At 35.2% G+C, this 18,866-nt stretch overlaps 1 protein-coding gene across 1 annotated transcript; it reads right to left on the bottom strand.

Moving 5' to 3' along the window:
* Positions 1 to 797: 797 nt before the first annotated feature.
* Positions 798 to 18,536, bottom strand: LOC120628102. Its single transcript, XM_039896320.1, has 3 exons — positions 18,345 to 18,536; positions 2,273 to 2,461; positions 798 to 1,399 (listed from the first exon to the last, which is right to left on the bottom strand). Exons 1-3 carry the CDS (start codon positions 18,454 to 18,456, stop codon positions 1,260 to 1,262), a joined length of 441 nt encoding a protein of 146 aa, XP_039752254.1. The 5' UTR covers positions 18,457 to 18,536; the 3' UTR covers positions 798 to 1,259.
* Positions 18,537 to 18,866: the final 330 nt, after the last annotated feature.

The raw sequence follows: 18,866 nt of genomic DNA on the forward strand, positions 1-18,866 counted from the left end.
ATATTTTATTAAATAGACCTCAGTCCTACATGGACTCGAACGATGCAAAGATACCTAACGGTGTCTTAGTCGTTTATCAAATTACAGGCGCATGCAAATCAGCAACTACAACATCTCAGGTTGATAGGCATGTTGTTCTTATCCTAAGGTTGCCTGGCAGAGTTCGCTGCTAAGCGATAAGGCCGCCTTTGTATTTCTAGTCTTCTTTAAATTCCTAATTACATAGTTGTGTTGTGCTAAATGCGATGAGCTAAAGGCCCGACAACCAGCGGCCTTATCATATAACTACATTGCCGGTGTGTTGACGTATAGCGAATGCAGCCGTACGTTTAGCACAAAATCAGGTTATGCGAGTCATCTAAGGGCTGTGACCGAATACGGTTAGGAATGATTGATTGATTGACATAGTTGTGTACAAATAAAGGGGTAAATAATAAGAAGTTGTTTTGGCTCACTATATTTATCTTGTACACGGGCGTGAGAGTAAATTTCGATGACAATAATAATAAAAATATTCACAACGCACGTTGCAGGAGGCGTTCCTTCCGAAGAAAAAAGGGGGAGGGAATTAAAAAAAAATGGCTGCAGAAGCCCATAATTTAAATAAAATGATGGACCCTCCTAACGTAGGGTGAGGTGTAGGTTTAAAGTCGGGATGCCACAGTAGCATGCGAAAGCGATCCTGTGGTGTCCCGGTATGGCGTAGACGGCTCCCATCAGCTAAGAGATGAAATGGAAGGGGTGATAAATAAAACCAACGAATAGAAATTTTGTATTTTTTTATTGAATAACTTTTCTATTATTTATCAATATCACAAACATCACTTATAATAGTCATTTATTCAAGTAAAAAAGCCGATACAATTCTAAAAAAATCAACAATGATCGCTTTCAATAGTGACAGTTTTGTCAATAAAGCCAACAATGAACAACTTTGTCACAGTTATCTTTTATTATGAATAAAACAGGAAATAGGAAGCCGCTTTTGAATTTCGAACAATAGTCAATTGAAAGTCCCGGTGCCATGACAATTAGAAAGTGACCCGATAGTAAAAAAAAAATAGCAAAAGTACTTATGTGATTTGGTAAAGTCTTTTACAATTCTTAAATCAAATATTTATTTTGAGACAATTTTTGTATCATTTGTACCACATTAAAAGAATTTGGAATTTGAATGTTATAATGGACGCGGGAGATCTGTGCATGTTAGTTTCGCGTCCATAGATTATTTATAGGTTTTATATCTATTATTTTTTAATTTAAGCCTTCTTCTTTTCCGCCTCCTTGGCCTCGTCTTCTGGGGGAGGTGTTGGGAGCTCAGGGTACTCTAATTTAGCACCATCTTCGCAAGTGAACTTCGGACAACAGCCAGGGAAGGGTGCAGTTTTGTTAGTCTTGTCTGTGAAAAAAATTAAAATAAATTAAAAAAATCTTCCAAATTCAAAATCAAATAAGTATTTACTTCGTGCACAAATTTTAAAATTGGTCAGCTATGGTAAAAAATACCATTCGGCTTGAGAAGAAATGGCAAAGGTTTATAAAAGCATCTGCGGTGGTTTGCAAATATATAACCAATTACAGATTTTGTATGTGTGAATTGTGATTGGTCGACAGTAGGACGCTTTGCACGCAACTACGATCGAACTGCATAGATCTGCTATAATGCTGCTAAAAAAACAATTAAGAGGTTTGAGCTAATAAACTACCTTGCCCCTTCCAGGTCACTACCGCGTTGGTCCAATGGTTAGCCTGTTTAGCTATACCTCCCAAGATCCAGATTCGGTTGTCGATTCTGCTCAAACATTTTTAGGTACATGCTTATAAAGCTAGTCCAGGAGTAAGGAAATAGGCAAGCCCTCCAAACCACACAAGAGTAATGTGGTATCTCCTAATATCATCATCATCACATCAACCCATTGTCGGGTCACTACAGAGCTTTCTCTCCTCCTATAATGAGAAGGGGTTTAAGGCCTTAGTTCATCACGCTGGCTCAATGCAGATTGGGGGACTCTTAGCATGTTCCTCACGATGTTTTCCGTCACAGTTGAAGCAAGTGATATTTTAATTACTTAAAACGCACATAACTTATAAATGTTAGAGGTGCTGGGATTCGAACTCGGCCGCCCGAAAGTGAAGTCACGCTCCTACCCAATGCGCTATCGCCGCTTCTCCTATGATATGGGGCATTAATAGGATTATGATGACGATGAAAATGCCCCCGCCTCCTCTGCCCACTTTTCAGGAGCTAAAATGAAAGTATTGTCAAAATTACCCGTGTCAAGTTTGCACTTGGGATTGGCAATGGGGAGAGGGCCACAGTCCTCGACCAGTTCCAAAAGCCTGGGGGGCTGGTCTTCACTGATCTTGCAGGTGCTGCGGCCGCAGAAGGGAGCCAGATCCCAGGAGTTGCCGGGCTCGACGGTAGCGCACCGGGTCGAAGCGAAACAAAGACCGGGGAAATCTGCAAAAGAAGATGTTTTTTTAAGAAGCTTTTGATTCCATAACAGTTTAAGCTTTCGCAAACTGCCATGATTAGCCAAGGTAAGGACAAGATTCAGATAATCAATAAAATAATAATTAATCGTTTATTGGTAACCTTGGCATTTTTGAGTATATTGCGCTACTCAGTTACTTTAAAACCCTTAAAAGCACCACTTACAGTATCCACCGTAAGAATATTGAGTGAATATTTAAGAATATATAATTAAATCATACTCTGAACCTCTCTGTATATTATTATATTGTATATATTTGTATATATAGCTATTTATATAATTAATTGTAATATGCTGAATTATTTTATAGCTGACGAACTGGGCAACTGTAAAGTCTTCGCGGGGTGTGAGTTTTTATTAAATAAATAAATAAATGATTACGGTATATAAGCAATAAAAAAATATCGACGCACAGAATAATTTGATCACTATTTAGGTTTGCAATTTAGCTGCACTAATTTCTTAAATTTATATTTATATATTTAATTTTAACATTATTTTCTTTGGAGAATATTTGTTTTATTCACCTTGACTTTCACTACGCTTTACAGCTTTAAACCTCTGTACCAATGATTAACATTCAAACTACGATATTTCTGACTTATGACAATTCTCTATAATAACAAGTATAATGTAAATATGGCAGAGTGAAGAATTTTAAACCTTATTACTATTTACTAAGAATTTTAACGCTTCAGTCGTTTTAATACACTAAAAAATTAAAGCAATAGACCTAAATAGGTATGATCCTTTTATATTCTGAACTACTGATTTTAAATGGAAGCTTCCATTAAGAACGCTCTCCAAATATGAAAGAACGTCATTTAAAACAAGGTTACTTAAGTCTAATTTTAACGTTACGTTACAGTTAATAGCGCATTAATTTCATAGTCGAAGTTGAGTTTATGATGAATTTTAAATTAAGTTCTAATTACTTAAACTATAAGTTTGAATATTGCGCGTATTGCTTAACTTCAGGTACTCGTGAGAACCATCGTAATTGGCCATGTGCTAGAATCTAGGTTTTAAAGTTTAAGCTGTGAATGTAACTTCGCAATATTACCCACGAGCTTAGCAAAGCACACCTACGTTACTTTATGGAGGTATAACATAAAATTATCTAGAAACCTGGTTATCTAAAATCCAGGTTATATAATAAGTCCACCATTTTGAATTGAGGAGTCTATTTATTTGTTATTTCGTTTTGCAAGGGAAAGAAACAGTACTTTTACACATAAGAGTAACGCCGTAATTTTTTATCACATAAACCAATGTAGTTTCCACAACTTAGTTATACATAAACGGTAACGTTAATCACAATTGCTTAGTGAGTTAGGCCGCAAATGTGGCAAGTCGATGTGTCTTTATCACACGAATATTTGAGGTGCATAATTTTTTGGTAAAATTAATAAACTTTTCAGCACATAATTATTAAATTCCTCTAAAGCTTTATTAAAAGAGTAAATCGTTTTTTTTTAACAGAGCAAGGCAGGCAAAGAACATGTCATACAAAGTGTCAACCTATATCCATCATCCTGAAGCAATAAGAAATTAAGGTAAGATAAGATAAGGTGTTAAGCCAAATGTATCTGGTATAACAGAATTTCTTAATGACAAGGTTGCTTGGAAGCATCCGGGTCCGCTTTCAGCTCTCACAAGATAGAAAAATGAATGTTAAAATGTAAAATGTAAATTGTTGATGTTGGAAAAGAGCAACTGCTGAGTTTCTTGCCGGCTTCTTCTCGGTAGAATCTGCCTTCCGAACCGGTGGTAGAGTCAATACACACAGACAGACTTGACGTTTCAAAAGTGCTTATATTAGACCTACTTGAAATAAATGAATTTTGAATTTTGAACACCGGTAACTACGCCCTTTAGACCAGAACATAGCAGTAAGCATGGCAATAGTACTTCCCAGAACGAGCTCGGTCACAAAAAGTTTAAAATTGATGTATATAAACTATTGTGTACCTACATAAGAATATGTTTTCGAAATCCTTCACTGATGTAACAATGTAAAAAGGAAACCCGTTAGAATCACACGGTAATGTATTCTACCCACGTTTGTGTGTCTGTGAGTCTCACTGCATTTGTCCAGAAGTAGGCCATCAAATTAGAGTTACACAGTTAAACTGTGTTGGCCATTGCGGTCGCTATAATATTAAACTTGAAGCTTTTAATATGATCTGCAGTAAGTACATTAAATATCATCATGATATCAACCCATTATCTACCTGCCCTTAAATGAGAAGGGTTAAGGCCATAGTCCACCATGCTGGCCCAGTATGGATTTGCGGAAGACATTAAAAGAACGCGGATAATGATGAGTATATTGATATCATGATGATAGTAGATTGAACATGTAGAAGTTTCTGGAAGTTTATTTACGTAGAGGTATCAGTGGATACAGCAGCCGGATCTTATCGTTCAATAACACTAAATTCAAAATTAATTTCAAGTACGACTGGTAAAAGTATTTTTTTGGTATATAGTGTCACTTCTGCCGGTTCCGAAGATTCTTCCGAGAACAAGTCGATAAGAAAATCGCGAACAGCGAGCGTAACAGCTGAAAGACAGGTTTAAAAGGTTGGACTAAAATATTTAAGGACATACCAGAATTTTATTAAACGCTATATTATCGCTTAATCATTGCAGTGGGCGCAAGCTTTACAAAACTAGCGCTAAATGCTTACTCATGTGGTGAATGGACCTTATTATTGTCCGCCAAGGTTGACTTATTCACGATATTTAACTGGAATCGTTGAAAATAGCACTATAATTGCAATGACGGTTTTTTTTTTAAATTACGGTATTTTTATACTTAGGTCTGGGTATTTTGTCCTAGCAAAGGGGTTCCCAACCTTATTAAGCCAACGGCGTACTTACAAATCAAGAAATCTGTTTTTTGAAAAAAAAAAAAAAAAAAAAGAAAATTGCTCAAAAAATAAAACATGCTCATTATGAAACTAATTAAACCATAATAAAAAGTAGTACGCCAACAACGGGATGGCTTAGCTCGGTGATCTCCACGATATATTTCAAAGTGTGAGACAAGCTGTGACACCGCTGCACAAAGACTATCAAAAAAATATTTATCTTGCGCAAAACATGCGTAGACTTGTTCTATTCTATTAGGACATGAACAAAAGATTAGGATCCCAAAATTTGGATTACTGGCCTATTCATCCAAAAATTTTGGGATGCTGGGTCGCCTATCCAGCACCTCGGTAGTCGGTACCGACTATGCCGGTAATGAGATGATATGATGATTGTTTTCAACATCCGTACAAGTTTCACCTAAAGCCGGCGGCGACTGGCGCAGTGGGCAGCAACCCTGCTTTCTGAGTCCAAGGCCGTGGGTTCGATTCCCACAACTGGAAAATGTTTGTGTGATGAACATTAATGTTTTTCAGTGTCTGTATATTATATGTATTTATGTATATTATTCATAAAAATATTCATCATCAGTACCCATAACACAAGCTACGCTTACTTTGGGGCCAGATTTGTGTATTGTCGTAGTATACTTATTTATTTATAAAGCAATCACCTATTAAAGCGACTGTCTTTTAAAATAGGTATATCAACGTATGAAACTGAACTTTGAAACCGAGGCTTGCGCAACCAGTACCTAATGAAAGGAAATATAGCAAAAACTACACTCGGAAAAAAATCGCGAAACGGTACGTTTAAGTTTTATATCACATATTATTTAATGTGCATCAAGTTAAAAGCGTAAAAGAGCGCTAATATACGTAGCAAGTGAAAGTGGTCTAGATCCGAATGTGGGCCGGCCGTTTATCCGAAGACAGAACGTACTGTCGTAACAACTTGTGTAACAAGCATGCATTTTTGTCGCAGCGTTCTGAATTGCAGCAGTAATATCATGGTTAAGACATCGGATTCACTTTCGGGGGGCCGAGTTCGAATTATGTGCGTTTTTTATGCAATTATCTTATATATATAACATCACATGATGTATGTCGTGAGACCTGCATGCTTGAGAGTTTTCCATAATGTTCTGAAGGGCGTTTGAAGTCTACTAATCCGCACTGGTCCAGCGTGGTGGACTACGGGCTAAACTGTTCTCATTGTGTGAAATGGGTTGTTAAGATGATGTTCTAAATTTCATTAAATAACCAGTTTTTACCCTCGATGCAAAAACCACGGAGAGTAAGGCTGACGTGGTTGTGTGTACCTGTCTGTGTCGCATTTCCCAAACGAATGATCCTATTTTATTTTATTTGAAAGGTGAATTAGGACTGCTATCTATTTTAATTTGGCAAAACGTAGTCACTACATCTTGGATGTAATAAAACGTGAGTAGAACCTTAGGTCAGTAATTCGATTGTGAATGTGAATTATTTTAGAAACTCTACATTGAAGTGGTTAAATATTATAGGTACCTATTTAGTTGAGTACAACAGTTGAGGTTAGTGTACGATATAACAAAATGTTAAATATCCAGTTGGTTCACATCTAATACAAACTGCAAATACAACTTTTTGCTACCATATTATTTCATGCACGACGATATTCTTGTGTAACGTTGCAGCCAGCGTTCACTCATATGTCTTTTTGCACTTACTGTAGGTATTAATCGGGTAAATTGTTACTTTTACTACTTGTGATTTTGTATACAATATCTCAGAACTTTAAATATACGGAAGACTGTTTGTTAAGTACTTAACCTTAACGCAGCTCGACCTGTTTTGCGAAATCAACATTTATTTTTATCAATATAGGTAATTGCTTCATTTTCGCTAGCGTGTTTATGAAGTTTATTAGGATGTTACTAGCTACTTTGTTTGCGTTAAATATTTGACAAGTTTTTTATATAAACTTTCATCCTACAAAATATATATGTTCCTGACCCATAGCGTCAAATTGCCTGCCTGTCTCTCTCAAAAAATCAATATATATTAATGGCTAATAATTTCTTGAGTTTAGCGCGTTCTAAAAAATCAACCTTATCCCCTGTAGTAGAATTTTATATATTCTGAAACATGCATTTCACTTTAATGCTCAAACAAAAAAACAATTTTCAGCGATATTACTCGAAAAATTTAAGTTTGTGTGAAAACAAACTTTCATCTCCTAATTCAGGGATGAAAATTGTAGGACAATTCTATATAACCTTTTGCAAGAATTACTAAAAAGATTTTTTAAATTCGACTAGATTAGTTTCAAACAAACTCTTCCGCTATATCAATAGTTTTAAAATGACGTAAAAATCATGTTCTTATACTACAATTTTTGTTAAGTAGGTGTACGAAGGGCCTAAATACATTCACATTATTATCTAGTCGAGTAAAAGGGTATAGGTAGTGTAAAAGTTAGGTTATCTAACGTGAGCACTGGCGTCGCCTGGCGAAGTTTCCTGACTGATTTCACTTTCAGTTGTCGTTGACATCGAGGCGTGAATGGGTTTCGGTTGGTTTGATTAATGGCGACAGTTATTACGACATATTCATGTAATTTCGATTAGAGTAAAGCCACACCTATCATAACTCATATGAGGCGACTAAGGGTGTATGTATTGGTGAACGCGCAGCAGGTTCCTCTGTTTTGGAAGATACCAACATAAATATGATAAAAGTGTGGCAACACTGCCGTCTATGGTTCTCTTCCTTATAAATAATAATAATGAATAAATATACTACGATTAAATATTGTATATTCGAACGGCAGGAGAATCTGTATGGTGTGATTTATAATTTCTTCAATCCGTATACTCCACACAAAACAAATCCTCGGCAATGTACTAAGCACGTTTCGCTCCGAAACCGGAGCATCCTCAGGACATGTTGAGTTTACAATGAATAATTGTTAAGATCCAATATTTAAATCCAATATTTATCCAATATGTTGTGAATGATTATTAAGATTGCTTCTTGTCGGTAACAAATATCGACTATAGCCTTCATGATTTTGATTTCCATCAGGCCTAGTGTTAGGATTTTTTTGCCCCCGAGTTTCATGCTTTCGGTTCAACCAAAAAGTACTCATATATACACAGTAGGTAAACGTATGGGTCACGGAAAGCGTTCGGTGATGATGACATGGGTTCTATTTTTGAAAAAGTGCTTGCGCCTAAAAACTTTTTCACTTCAAAAAACCAAAATACTGTTGCAATAATAATATAAAATTTTAGTGTTTTTTTTTTTAATTTCAACTCTACGGTTGGGTGGGGATTTGGCAAAGTAATCTGGCTGCACCTTATTCATAAGTAACCAGGAGAAGTAACAGAAGAAGAAATTATTTACTTACGTACGATGGGGCTCACACATTCTTAATCAATAAATAAAGAATTATAAAAACTCTACGGTATATATCACTATCGTTACGTGGCGGAACCGTTCTCCTAGGAAGCCGTAACTTTTCCAACTCATATTATTATGCCGAATCAGTTCCGTGGTGGGTAAAAGTGAATGACAATCAATTAAAAGTGAATGCACTAAGCGACTGTAATATCAAATGTCATTTCCTACATTACAACTTAAATCAAACAGGTTGCTTTGTCACGAGCACTTGACCACTTAAAACATACTACCTAAGCAGTAAGTAAGTACTTATAATGAAAGGTGAGCAAAGCAAGTGTTTTCGGTATTTAAATTTCATACATATTTGATTGATCATCATCCTTAACTGCGCCCCCACTAGGTTGTTAAGTATACCTAACAACCCGTTGCTGTCATATATAACAGTTACATTTAAAAACCCCTTATCGGTCTCTACACGACATCGTAACGGAACGTACGAACGACCGTAGCCGAAACCTTCCCCCAGGCAAAAAAACAATAAACAAAGCATTATTTAATAGAGAATAAAAATTATAATAAAAAATGTTTATTAACAAAATACGCAACATTTACAGATTCCATGTATTCGATGGTATCCACACTAGGTATTCCTGTATCCTGTCTACTTACAATTTTACAGTTTGAGCTTATCGTGTCACTTTTACTTTCAGACGATTAAACGATTCATACAGTCCAAGTTAATTATTGAATATTGGCTTTTTTCTCGTAGCTTTATACATATTATGTTGATATTATGGTAGATACAGAACAAGCAAGCCAGGAATCAGTTTTGTTTTTGCCCGTGGCAATGAAATGGTTTTGCGAGTGACTACTATCATTAAACTTATTGATAAATAATAAGGCTTTCGAGGCTTGAGGCAGTCATCATCGTCATACTACTAACTTGCCACAGTTGGGCGCAGTTTTCCGCTTTCATAGAAAATAGGGTTTCAGAGCATATATCCACCACGCTGCTCCAATGTAGGTTGGTGGGTTTAACGATAGTTATCACATTTTAGTAAATTTATCCGGGAAAGACGACGGCATATTCATTTTCCTAACTCGGCATTGGTTGAGAATATTTACTAGAAACACTTTCACAACCCTTCTGAGCACGACCCGGGTATCGAACCCAAAACCTCGTGATCCATTTTTTATATGCTAACCACTAAACCAACGAGGCGGTCCAACAAATTAAAAAGCATAACCAAAATTAATTAAATTTCAATAGGAGAGTATTGTGTAAATAACGATATAAATCGATCTTTTTAAATCTGATTACATTACCACTTACATTGAAACACAAAAAGTAATGGCATTAAAGTAAAGCTATTTAAAATGAAAGGCGCTAAGATATAGGCGCCTCTAGAATGATCCAAGGTTGGTTCTACCGCTCACTGCATTTGATTTTAATGTGTTTGAGTCATACCCACTTACTTGAAACCTTTTAATTATAAAGGTCACCAGGAACCATTTCCAATACGCTGGTGTAAAAATAAAAATCAAGTGAGTCATTTTAACAGTCTCGCTTGTCTAGTGGTAAAATGTTTGATTACAGATAACGAGGGTTCGATTCCCTGGTTGCGCTCAAATTTTGTATGTAAACATTGGATTTTCAGGAGAAAATTCTCAGTACATAGTTACTTGTGTGAAAACTTTAAAACATAGTTACTTGTGAGACTACATGTGTGAAAAACAGAATATTACAACACAGGCTTTAGATGTACATTATTTACTGTCCCTGAAACAGAAACTCTAATAGTTTTTGAGTAAACCACTGCGATAGTTTTTACTGAAAGAAATCAGATACAGCCCTAACTGAAGCTTGAAATTAAGATAGGTAAGAATTTAGAATGTTTGGAATTGGTTTGTATGGAAAAATAAATATGCTGCTTTTGATTTAATATTCTTATATAATGTCCTTATGCATCCTTCAACAGTATTTCGTAATTTCGTTACACGTTGTATAGAGTTAAAGAAAGAGAGGATCATGGATAGAGAAAGTTAGACTGGCCTACGCCGACAAGAGCTTAGCTCTTAAGTTAAAAAAAAGAGGTATAATTTAAAAATCGTATATACTTGTACATGTACCTAGGTGTGCGTATAAGAAACAATTACAGCCACAAAAATTGCGCAATATCACAATAATTTATGTAACGCCTGTAATTTCAAGATCACGCAAGTCGCATAATACGTGTCCGTGTTGCGATATTTCATAATAACTGCATATTCTGTGGGCTACTTTTTTCGCATCACCGCATGAAGAATCCCACCTTTTTTGTTAGTTATAAAGAAGCCGGTTAGGAAACGGGTTTTAAGAACTAGCTGTTGCCAGTGACTTAGTCCGCGTGTGTTTGGATCTTTGATTAATATTACGGGTACCGATTATTTGGTAGCCTTTTAAAATTTATTATCATTCCTCGGGAATGTTTTCTTCCCATGTTTTGGATAAGGCCTCTTGTATTCTACTTATCCCTTCATGTTTCTATTTTTATTTCATGTTTGTGTATGTTAATGATGTGGTATACAAATAAAGAGTTAAATAATAGCGTTTTCTGATTGAATTTCCGAGAGTAAAAGTATCCTTATATCTCTGTAGGGTGCATATATCTACAAAATTTCACCAAAAGTAAACTAAACATAAACTTGTTTACACTTGTTAAGGTGTAGTCCTTATTTTTTTTAAACTCTCGATAACTTCTAAGTTAAACGTCCAATCGGAATAACTTAAAAAGTCTTTTACTGCTATTATACCCTTTATGATAAAACTATTTATTTATATAAATAAGAATTAATACTGCGATACTGTAACCCAATTTTGTTTCCACCGGCGATTTAATAAAATTTTAGAACAATTGCTACTTAACTATGATTGTTAGATATACTTAATCGCGGACATTTTTTTAGGTAATAATAAGTTCTTTTATCATGTACACACTTTTTATGTATCACCAATAATTATTTCAGCAAGCAAAGTATTTAATTGTACTCGTATAGGCAAAATATTGCTACTTTGGATTACATTGCAATTTTATTAAGGATATCCAATTTGTTTGATAATAAATTATAGCCTATGTTACTTTGTGATAGTTTAGCTTTCTTTTGGCGAAGAAATGGTACAATCGGTACAGTACTTTCGGAGCCTGTTGGGTACCAGCAAACAAAAAAATTTATCCTCTTCATAATATTAGCATACCTTTACGACCTTAAATAAGAATTCGAAACCAAGAGCGTCAAATTAATCGGATGGTAGTTAGTACACTATATCGTAACCTAAATCACAAAATAGAAATCATGAACACTTTGTTGCCTAATGTACCAACAACGTCAGGCGATCAGTTGCGATTCCCGCTGCATTGCCCCACATCCGATTGCACGTAACATATTCGAATTATGCAAAACCAAAGTAATTGCTCCAAAAAAAAACGGACTTTTGGGCTGGAATATTGAAATATACTGCTATATATATATATACTATTTTCTGTGTATTTTATCCTAGCATCACCATCAACCCTATACCGGCCCACGACAGAGCACGGGTCGATTCTCTACAAGCTGAGTGCAGATCGGTAAACACGCCCTTGAGAACATTATAGACAACTCTCAGGCAGGTATCTTTATGATGTTTTCCTTCTTCGTCAAAGCAAGTAATATTGAATTGGGTATATTAAAAAATGTACATAACCCAAAAGTAAGAGGTGCGTGCCAGTGATCGAACTCGGTCCCCCCGAAAGGCAAGCCGACACATTACCCACTAAGTTACCACCATATATTGTTGGTACAATAGTTACAGAATAATGTTACTGAACAAACATCTTTAATCTTTTAATGCTAAGACAGAGATAAACCTTACGTTTTTCTTTTATATCAAGAAAAGATTACAAGAAAACATTGCTTCAGTTCAATATAACTCTGGACCTAAATTAATATGGGCGATTTTTTCATTTAAAGCATTTGCACAACAAGCTTTTCTTTGCTTAGAAACAAATATAACTTTGGTATTATTAAAATGGTTAGTACTATCTGCGGTGTCCAAATATGATAATTTAAGTAATACTCCAAACCACTTCATAATAAAATAAATAATCGCTTAGGCTGTGCCTATGCTCGGGTCACCAGACGCGAGAATAAATTTTTGATCTGCCATTTAATAAAAATAATTACTTTCTATAATCCAACACATATATATTTATTAATATGCGATGTCGCCTATGGAGAAACTTACGATGTTACAACCAATGTTAGATAGTTTAGCTTAAAGAATCGCGCCCTACTGTATAATGATATGGACAGACATAACATCATGTTTTAATTAGTTGAACTAGATATTATGGAATTCTAATAAGTAATTGTTACTTGCCGGTAGACTGATTACTAATCGATCGTAACACTCGAGTCTCCAACTGGTTTGAGACTGGTGAAAAAAACACTATTTATCATTAAATAGTTTTAATTATGCAATTCTCTAATAAATCATCATCATCATCAATCGATACATTACGGTCTAAATACAGGGACGAGTCTCCTTTCACAATGAGAAGGGTTTCCACCGTAGTCCACCAAGCTGGCACAGTACGGATTGGTGGACTCTACACATTATGGAGAACTCTCAGGCATGCAGGTTTCCTCACGATATTTTCAACGTTTAAGCTAGTGATATTTTAATAGGTTGAAACGCACGTAACTTAGAAAAGTTAGAGGTGCGAGCTGGGATACGAACTCGGCACACTGAAAGTGAAGCTGAAGTCCTACCCACTGGGCTATCACCGCTTCTAATAACGAAAGTATTGTCAATAAATTATTAAAAACAAATGCACAATTAAGTTCGAATTTTGAATTTTATACGTTACCTACAACGTATAAAACTCAAAATCATATAATGTAGTCTTAATTTCAAATCTAAGTGTGCCTTTCACAATTCTCTACCACTTTCACGGAAACAGCGAGTTGCTTCAAGTACTTTATATAATAACCATCTTCAATTTATAAATCTGCTGGAGCACTCTGGGCATTAGTAATAATAATTATTAAATACCACAGCATTATTATTATAAATAATAACCGGGAACTACGACTTCCTACGACTACGGCCTCCTTTACAGGGGAAGCGACTTCCATTCCCGGCACGCTCTCTAACTTTTCGGATTTATTTGCGTTATTAATTAAGGCAATTAAAATATCACGTATCATTTTAAAGTTGAAGGAAAACATCGTGCAGAAAACTGCTTGCCTAAGAACTATCCATAATATTCTCAAAGGCGTGTGAAGTCTACTCATTCAGAGAGCCACCGCCCCTGTACCGGACCGGTAATAGGTAGAGTCACTACAAATAGACAGACTTGACTTGAAGTGTACACAGTGTCATTGAATTTTGTATGACAATGATAACGAGTTTTAGAACACTGTCAGTTCTTTGAAGCCGAGAATCGACCATTGACAAACTAACCTTCTTACGCCGATTATTAGAAAATTTAGCATAAATAGACATTGTTAAATAAAGCCCGCGTAAATAAACTGTTCCTTCGCGATTCTTTAGAAAGCTTTTCAAACTGGTTTAACTAATAATCCAATGAAGTAATTAAGTATGTAAAAGCCGCCGCGCCGAGTACTTTCCCGGGATAAAAAGTCGGTGTCCAGAACAAAAGTCAACGTCAAAGTCAAATATTTATTTATTAAAACAGGCACATAGATGGCGCTTTTGACGCGTACATTAACCAAATTATAGTTTATAGACCAAAAGCTATATTTGTACAAAATTAAGTTAATACATACACTTTCGCATATCTATATATATAAAAATGTTATGTTGGTTTGTGTACGCTTTAAAAACTCAAAAAGTTCTGCACCGATCGAGCTGAAATTTTAGCTTGATATATAATACGCATCAAGGATTGTTTTTATCTATTTTTCTCAACCATTCAATCACAATGTGCCATAGCGAAGCGTGGCAGGGTACAGTTAATGTTGGATAAATATGCATTTGGTCAAGAGTTTTCATTCTACCAAATTTGCCAAACATCTGCTTGCGTATTTCCAACTCTGGCCCAAAATCTTAGGCATTTACTCCTAGCAGCAAATGACTTCCAAACTAATGAAATGGGATTCCATAATCAAAATATATCTTACGTTATTTATTACGTGTATTGAATTTTGATAATAATTAACATTCCATCTATTCTTTTGTATCCGCTTCGGCAGCCAAGGTCAAGGTTAGTTAAATTAAGTGTATTTTCTTTGACCCGGCATCAACCGAGGTCTTTGAGCACTCAAGCATGGGTTGCAATGTAGATATTATATAACTGCCTTTTTAGCCGAAAACGAGTGAAAATGAGGGCTGTTATATCGATTCGTTGTTTCCTACAACAAAATCATTTGCAATCATTCTTGATTACGAACGATAGGAAAATTATTGGGGACTAAGAAAGTTTTCGCGCTCCTTTCAGTTTGTTACCAAAATCTAAAGTTTAGTTAGCTTAGTAAATAGGTTGAGTACCTACTCAAAATCAAAGTGATTTTAATGAGTACTCAACCTATTTAATCATCATTTCTTAAATATAGTTCAACGGGTACATACCACGGTGATATTTTTTAATTTTTCGTTTGTCTCTTCTGAAATTAAAAGCTTATCCCACATGTTTAGATAGCAGATTGCATTAAGGCATTAAGTATATTTACCTTTTTCATAGTCTTTATTCCCCTTAGATAAGTAGAGCACTATTAAATTTAATCTGCCTGTAAATTTTGGATTAGACTAATTTTATTAATATTTTAACCGATATATTAAAGCGATTGACGTTCGGCACAAGACTATGGTGTTTGGTTAAGTATCTCTACCCTTTTCATATTATTTATTCCCCTTAGATATTACATTTAATTTGCCTGTAAATTTTGGATGAAATTGACTTTATTTATATTTAAACCGATTTTTTAAGCGATTGACGTTCGGCACAAGACTGTGGTGTTTGGAACTCCCTACAGTAGACGTATGTCCAGCAGTTAACGTCCAGGTAGATAACAGCAGGTAACGTTGGTTAAAATGATGATGATGATTAATATCGGGAGTTTGTTTTTATTATCCTTTCCTTTGTTCTTAGTCATACATCATATAAAGCTGTTCATAAAATCATGAGGATAAACTTATTACAAATGTGATTTATACTGGTAATTTATACGAACACGGTGCGTGGATACAAAACTACTTAATCATTATGTAATTCCTAATCAAATATATGTGTATCAAGGACAATTCAACTTGGTAGTGGTCTGTGGAACTGGTCTATCGTACCAGATTCGTTTTATCTACATTACACAGTCGTTCGACCAGTTATTTACATAAAATACGCCTTGCTAGTTTCTAGTAACTATTTATTACGTGGTACAAAAGCGGTGATAGCCTGGTGGTTAGACTGCCTAGCTTTCGGGTACCCGAGTTCGATCCTTGGCACTCATCATCATCATCATATCAACCGACAGACGTCCACTGCTGGACATAGGTCTTTTGTAGGGAGTTCCAAATTCTACGGTTATGTACCGCTTGGATCCAGCGGCTACCTGCGACGCGCTTAATATCGTCTGTCCACCTCGTTGGGTTCGGGGCTGCCATTCCAGCACTCATCTCTAGCTTTTAAGAGTTATGAGCGTCTATGTAACTAAATATCCGAAATTAGTTGACCGAGTGAAGTGGTCAACTAAACTCGAATATCCATCTGGGGGGCCTGGGGGTAGGACTTATAGATTGGGATTTAGTATTCAGACCCACCCCACTACTCAAATGTGTCTAAGCGGGCTTAAACGTAAATTATGTTATATTACCTAGTGACGCGCGGTGGTGAACAAAAGTGGTTGTTTTAAGTTCGAATCGTTTAAAAGCGTTTTAAACAATTAAAATATCACTCGCTAGCTTTGTAAGAAAACATCGTGAGGAAACCTGCACCTGAGAGTTCTCCATAATGTTCTACAAGGTGTGTGAAGTCCGCACTGGGCCAGCGTTGTGGACTGTTGCCTTAACTCCTTCTCATTGTGGGAAGAGACCTGTAGTGGGTCGGTAATGGGTTGATGAGATAAATCTAAAAGTTACAGGATCAAACTCGGTCCTCTCGAAAGGGATGCGGTAGCCCTAACCACTACGCTAACACCGCTTATCAATACGTATTAACGGACAAACAAAGCTTTAAAGAAATAAAGGGTGGTGCAATAATTGCTTGCATTGTAACTGTACCAAAAAAAGGATCGACGCAACCTTTTTCGTATCTGGTATCTGGTTGCAAACGAACGAATAAATTGCAAGTTTATTGTACACTCTTAAATGTTTATTATTTATGATTATGACTTCATTGGAGGGTTAGCATTCTTATTTTGAATTTCATTTATTACGAGCTTACGTTTATTGTTTATTGAAACGAATCAAAATTCTATAAAAGTGAACAGGTAGTTGATTTTTTCTTGAATATTTAAGTATGTATTGAACTAATTGAAATTACGATGAAAACAAAGAACATTTAATCACAAGATAAAGAAAAATCCCGACACGAAAAATGTTAATACGAATGTAGTAATAGCACTAAAACATTTGATCAGAAATAAAAATCCGAAAAAAATATATTGGTATAGATACAAATTTTACTTCGCTTTTTTTAACATACCTACTTTGATTTAACAACTTAACTACTGGGCCGATTTCAATTTAATTTCACTAGGATCAATCAAAAAGAACATGCTTTAAATAAAATACAAATTTGTATATAAAAAAGTAACGTTTACGTTTTTATATTAACAAGTTGTATATGAACTCCACGTAGGGCTGCCTGGACGCAGAAATTTTAATTTGTAACTTTTTTTTATATTGCATATTAATATTTAATGTAAGTTTTTTTTTTATTTAGTTTAGTTTTAAATCATTCTATTTATGTTATAGTGTAGTGCGTAGTGATGGGTTATAGATACCAAATAAATAAATAAATAAATAAATAAATAAAAGACGAAGTTCGTAGCCAACCTATATGCAAACTACCAAATTAAGGACCTTTTTTTTAACTAGCTCAAAGTTTTATGAAGTCGGTTAAAAATAACTAAATAGACTAACTCCCAAAAACGAAAGAAAACTTATTGTTAAGCAGTATATAAAAAATGGGTTTATTGAAGGGCCTGCATGCATTTTAAATTTCAAAAATAACTAAACGTTCAACAAATTAATTGTATTTATAAATATGGCCTATATTTACGAATAAATAAATTTTGAGCACTGTCTTCCAACTTTTAATATATAATAATATATAAAGACGACTGATATATTTAAGTAAAAGAATATAATTACTAAATTAAGTTCCGAGACTTATTATTTTAAATAAGAACTTGATTATAAAAGCTGAATGAATTGTAGGTATGTGAACGTGCTTATCTCAGAAACAACCTTCGTCTGTAAGTCTGATTGTTTTTCATGTTATAGCCAGTATATTAAGAAAGGCTTTAAAGTATAAAATAAGGTAAATGTCTTACCTAATTATCTTACATAATACTTTATAATTATGTTTCTAATAAAGGCACTGACCTCTCAGAACATCAGCGGGAATTAACCGCATGTAGATCTTGGCTTCTTCCTCCTTCTTCTCCTCGGCAGCGAAAGCCAACGCGAAAACCGCCAAAACAATCAGGTACTTCATCTTTCAACACCTTACGAGTGCCCGGTTAAAAAAATAAAAAACCAAAGTGCGCGTTTACCGATGTGCTACGCATGCGTTCCCGCGAACGACTGAGTTCAAAATTCGAATTTCGCGCTGTTTTATTTATTCGTATATTATGGCGGGGGAGTGAACGGACAAGATGGCCGCCCGGGTTATTTTTATGTTCCTTAGATGTGAGCACGGTTCGAGTGTCAGTTGAAATTTTTAAACTGCTTCAAAGATGGAAAAGTTGACTAAGGGTATTAATTCTATCTGTAAAAACCCACAGAAAAAATATAAAAGACCCGCTCGGTCATAAAATAAAATTGTAGAGGCTTAAACTAACTTATTTTGTTAACTTGATCAGATTACATAACCACCTGAACTAATGTTTCGGGATAGTTTGGTAG

Source organism: Pararge aegeria, chromosome 12, assembly GCF_905163445.1.
Source record: "Pararge aegeria chromosome 12, ilParAegt1.1, whole genome shotgun sequence".
Taxonomy (NCBI): domain Eukaryota; kingdom Metazoa; phylum Arthropoda; class Insecta; order Lepidoptera; family Nymphalidae; genus Pararge; species Pararge aegeria.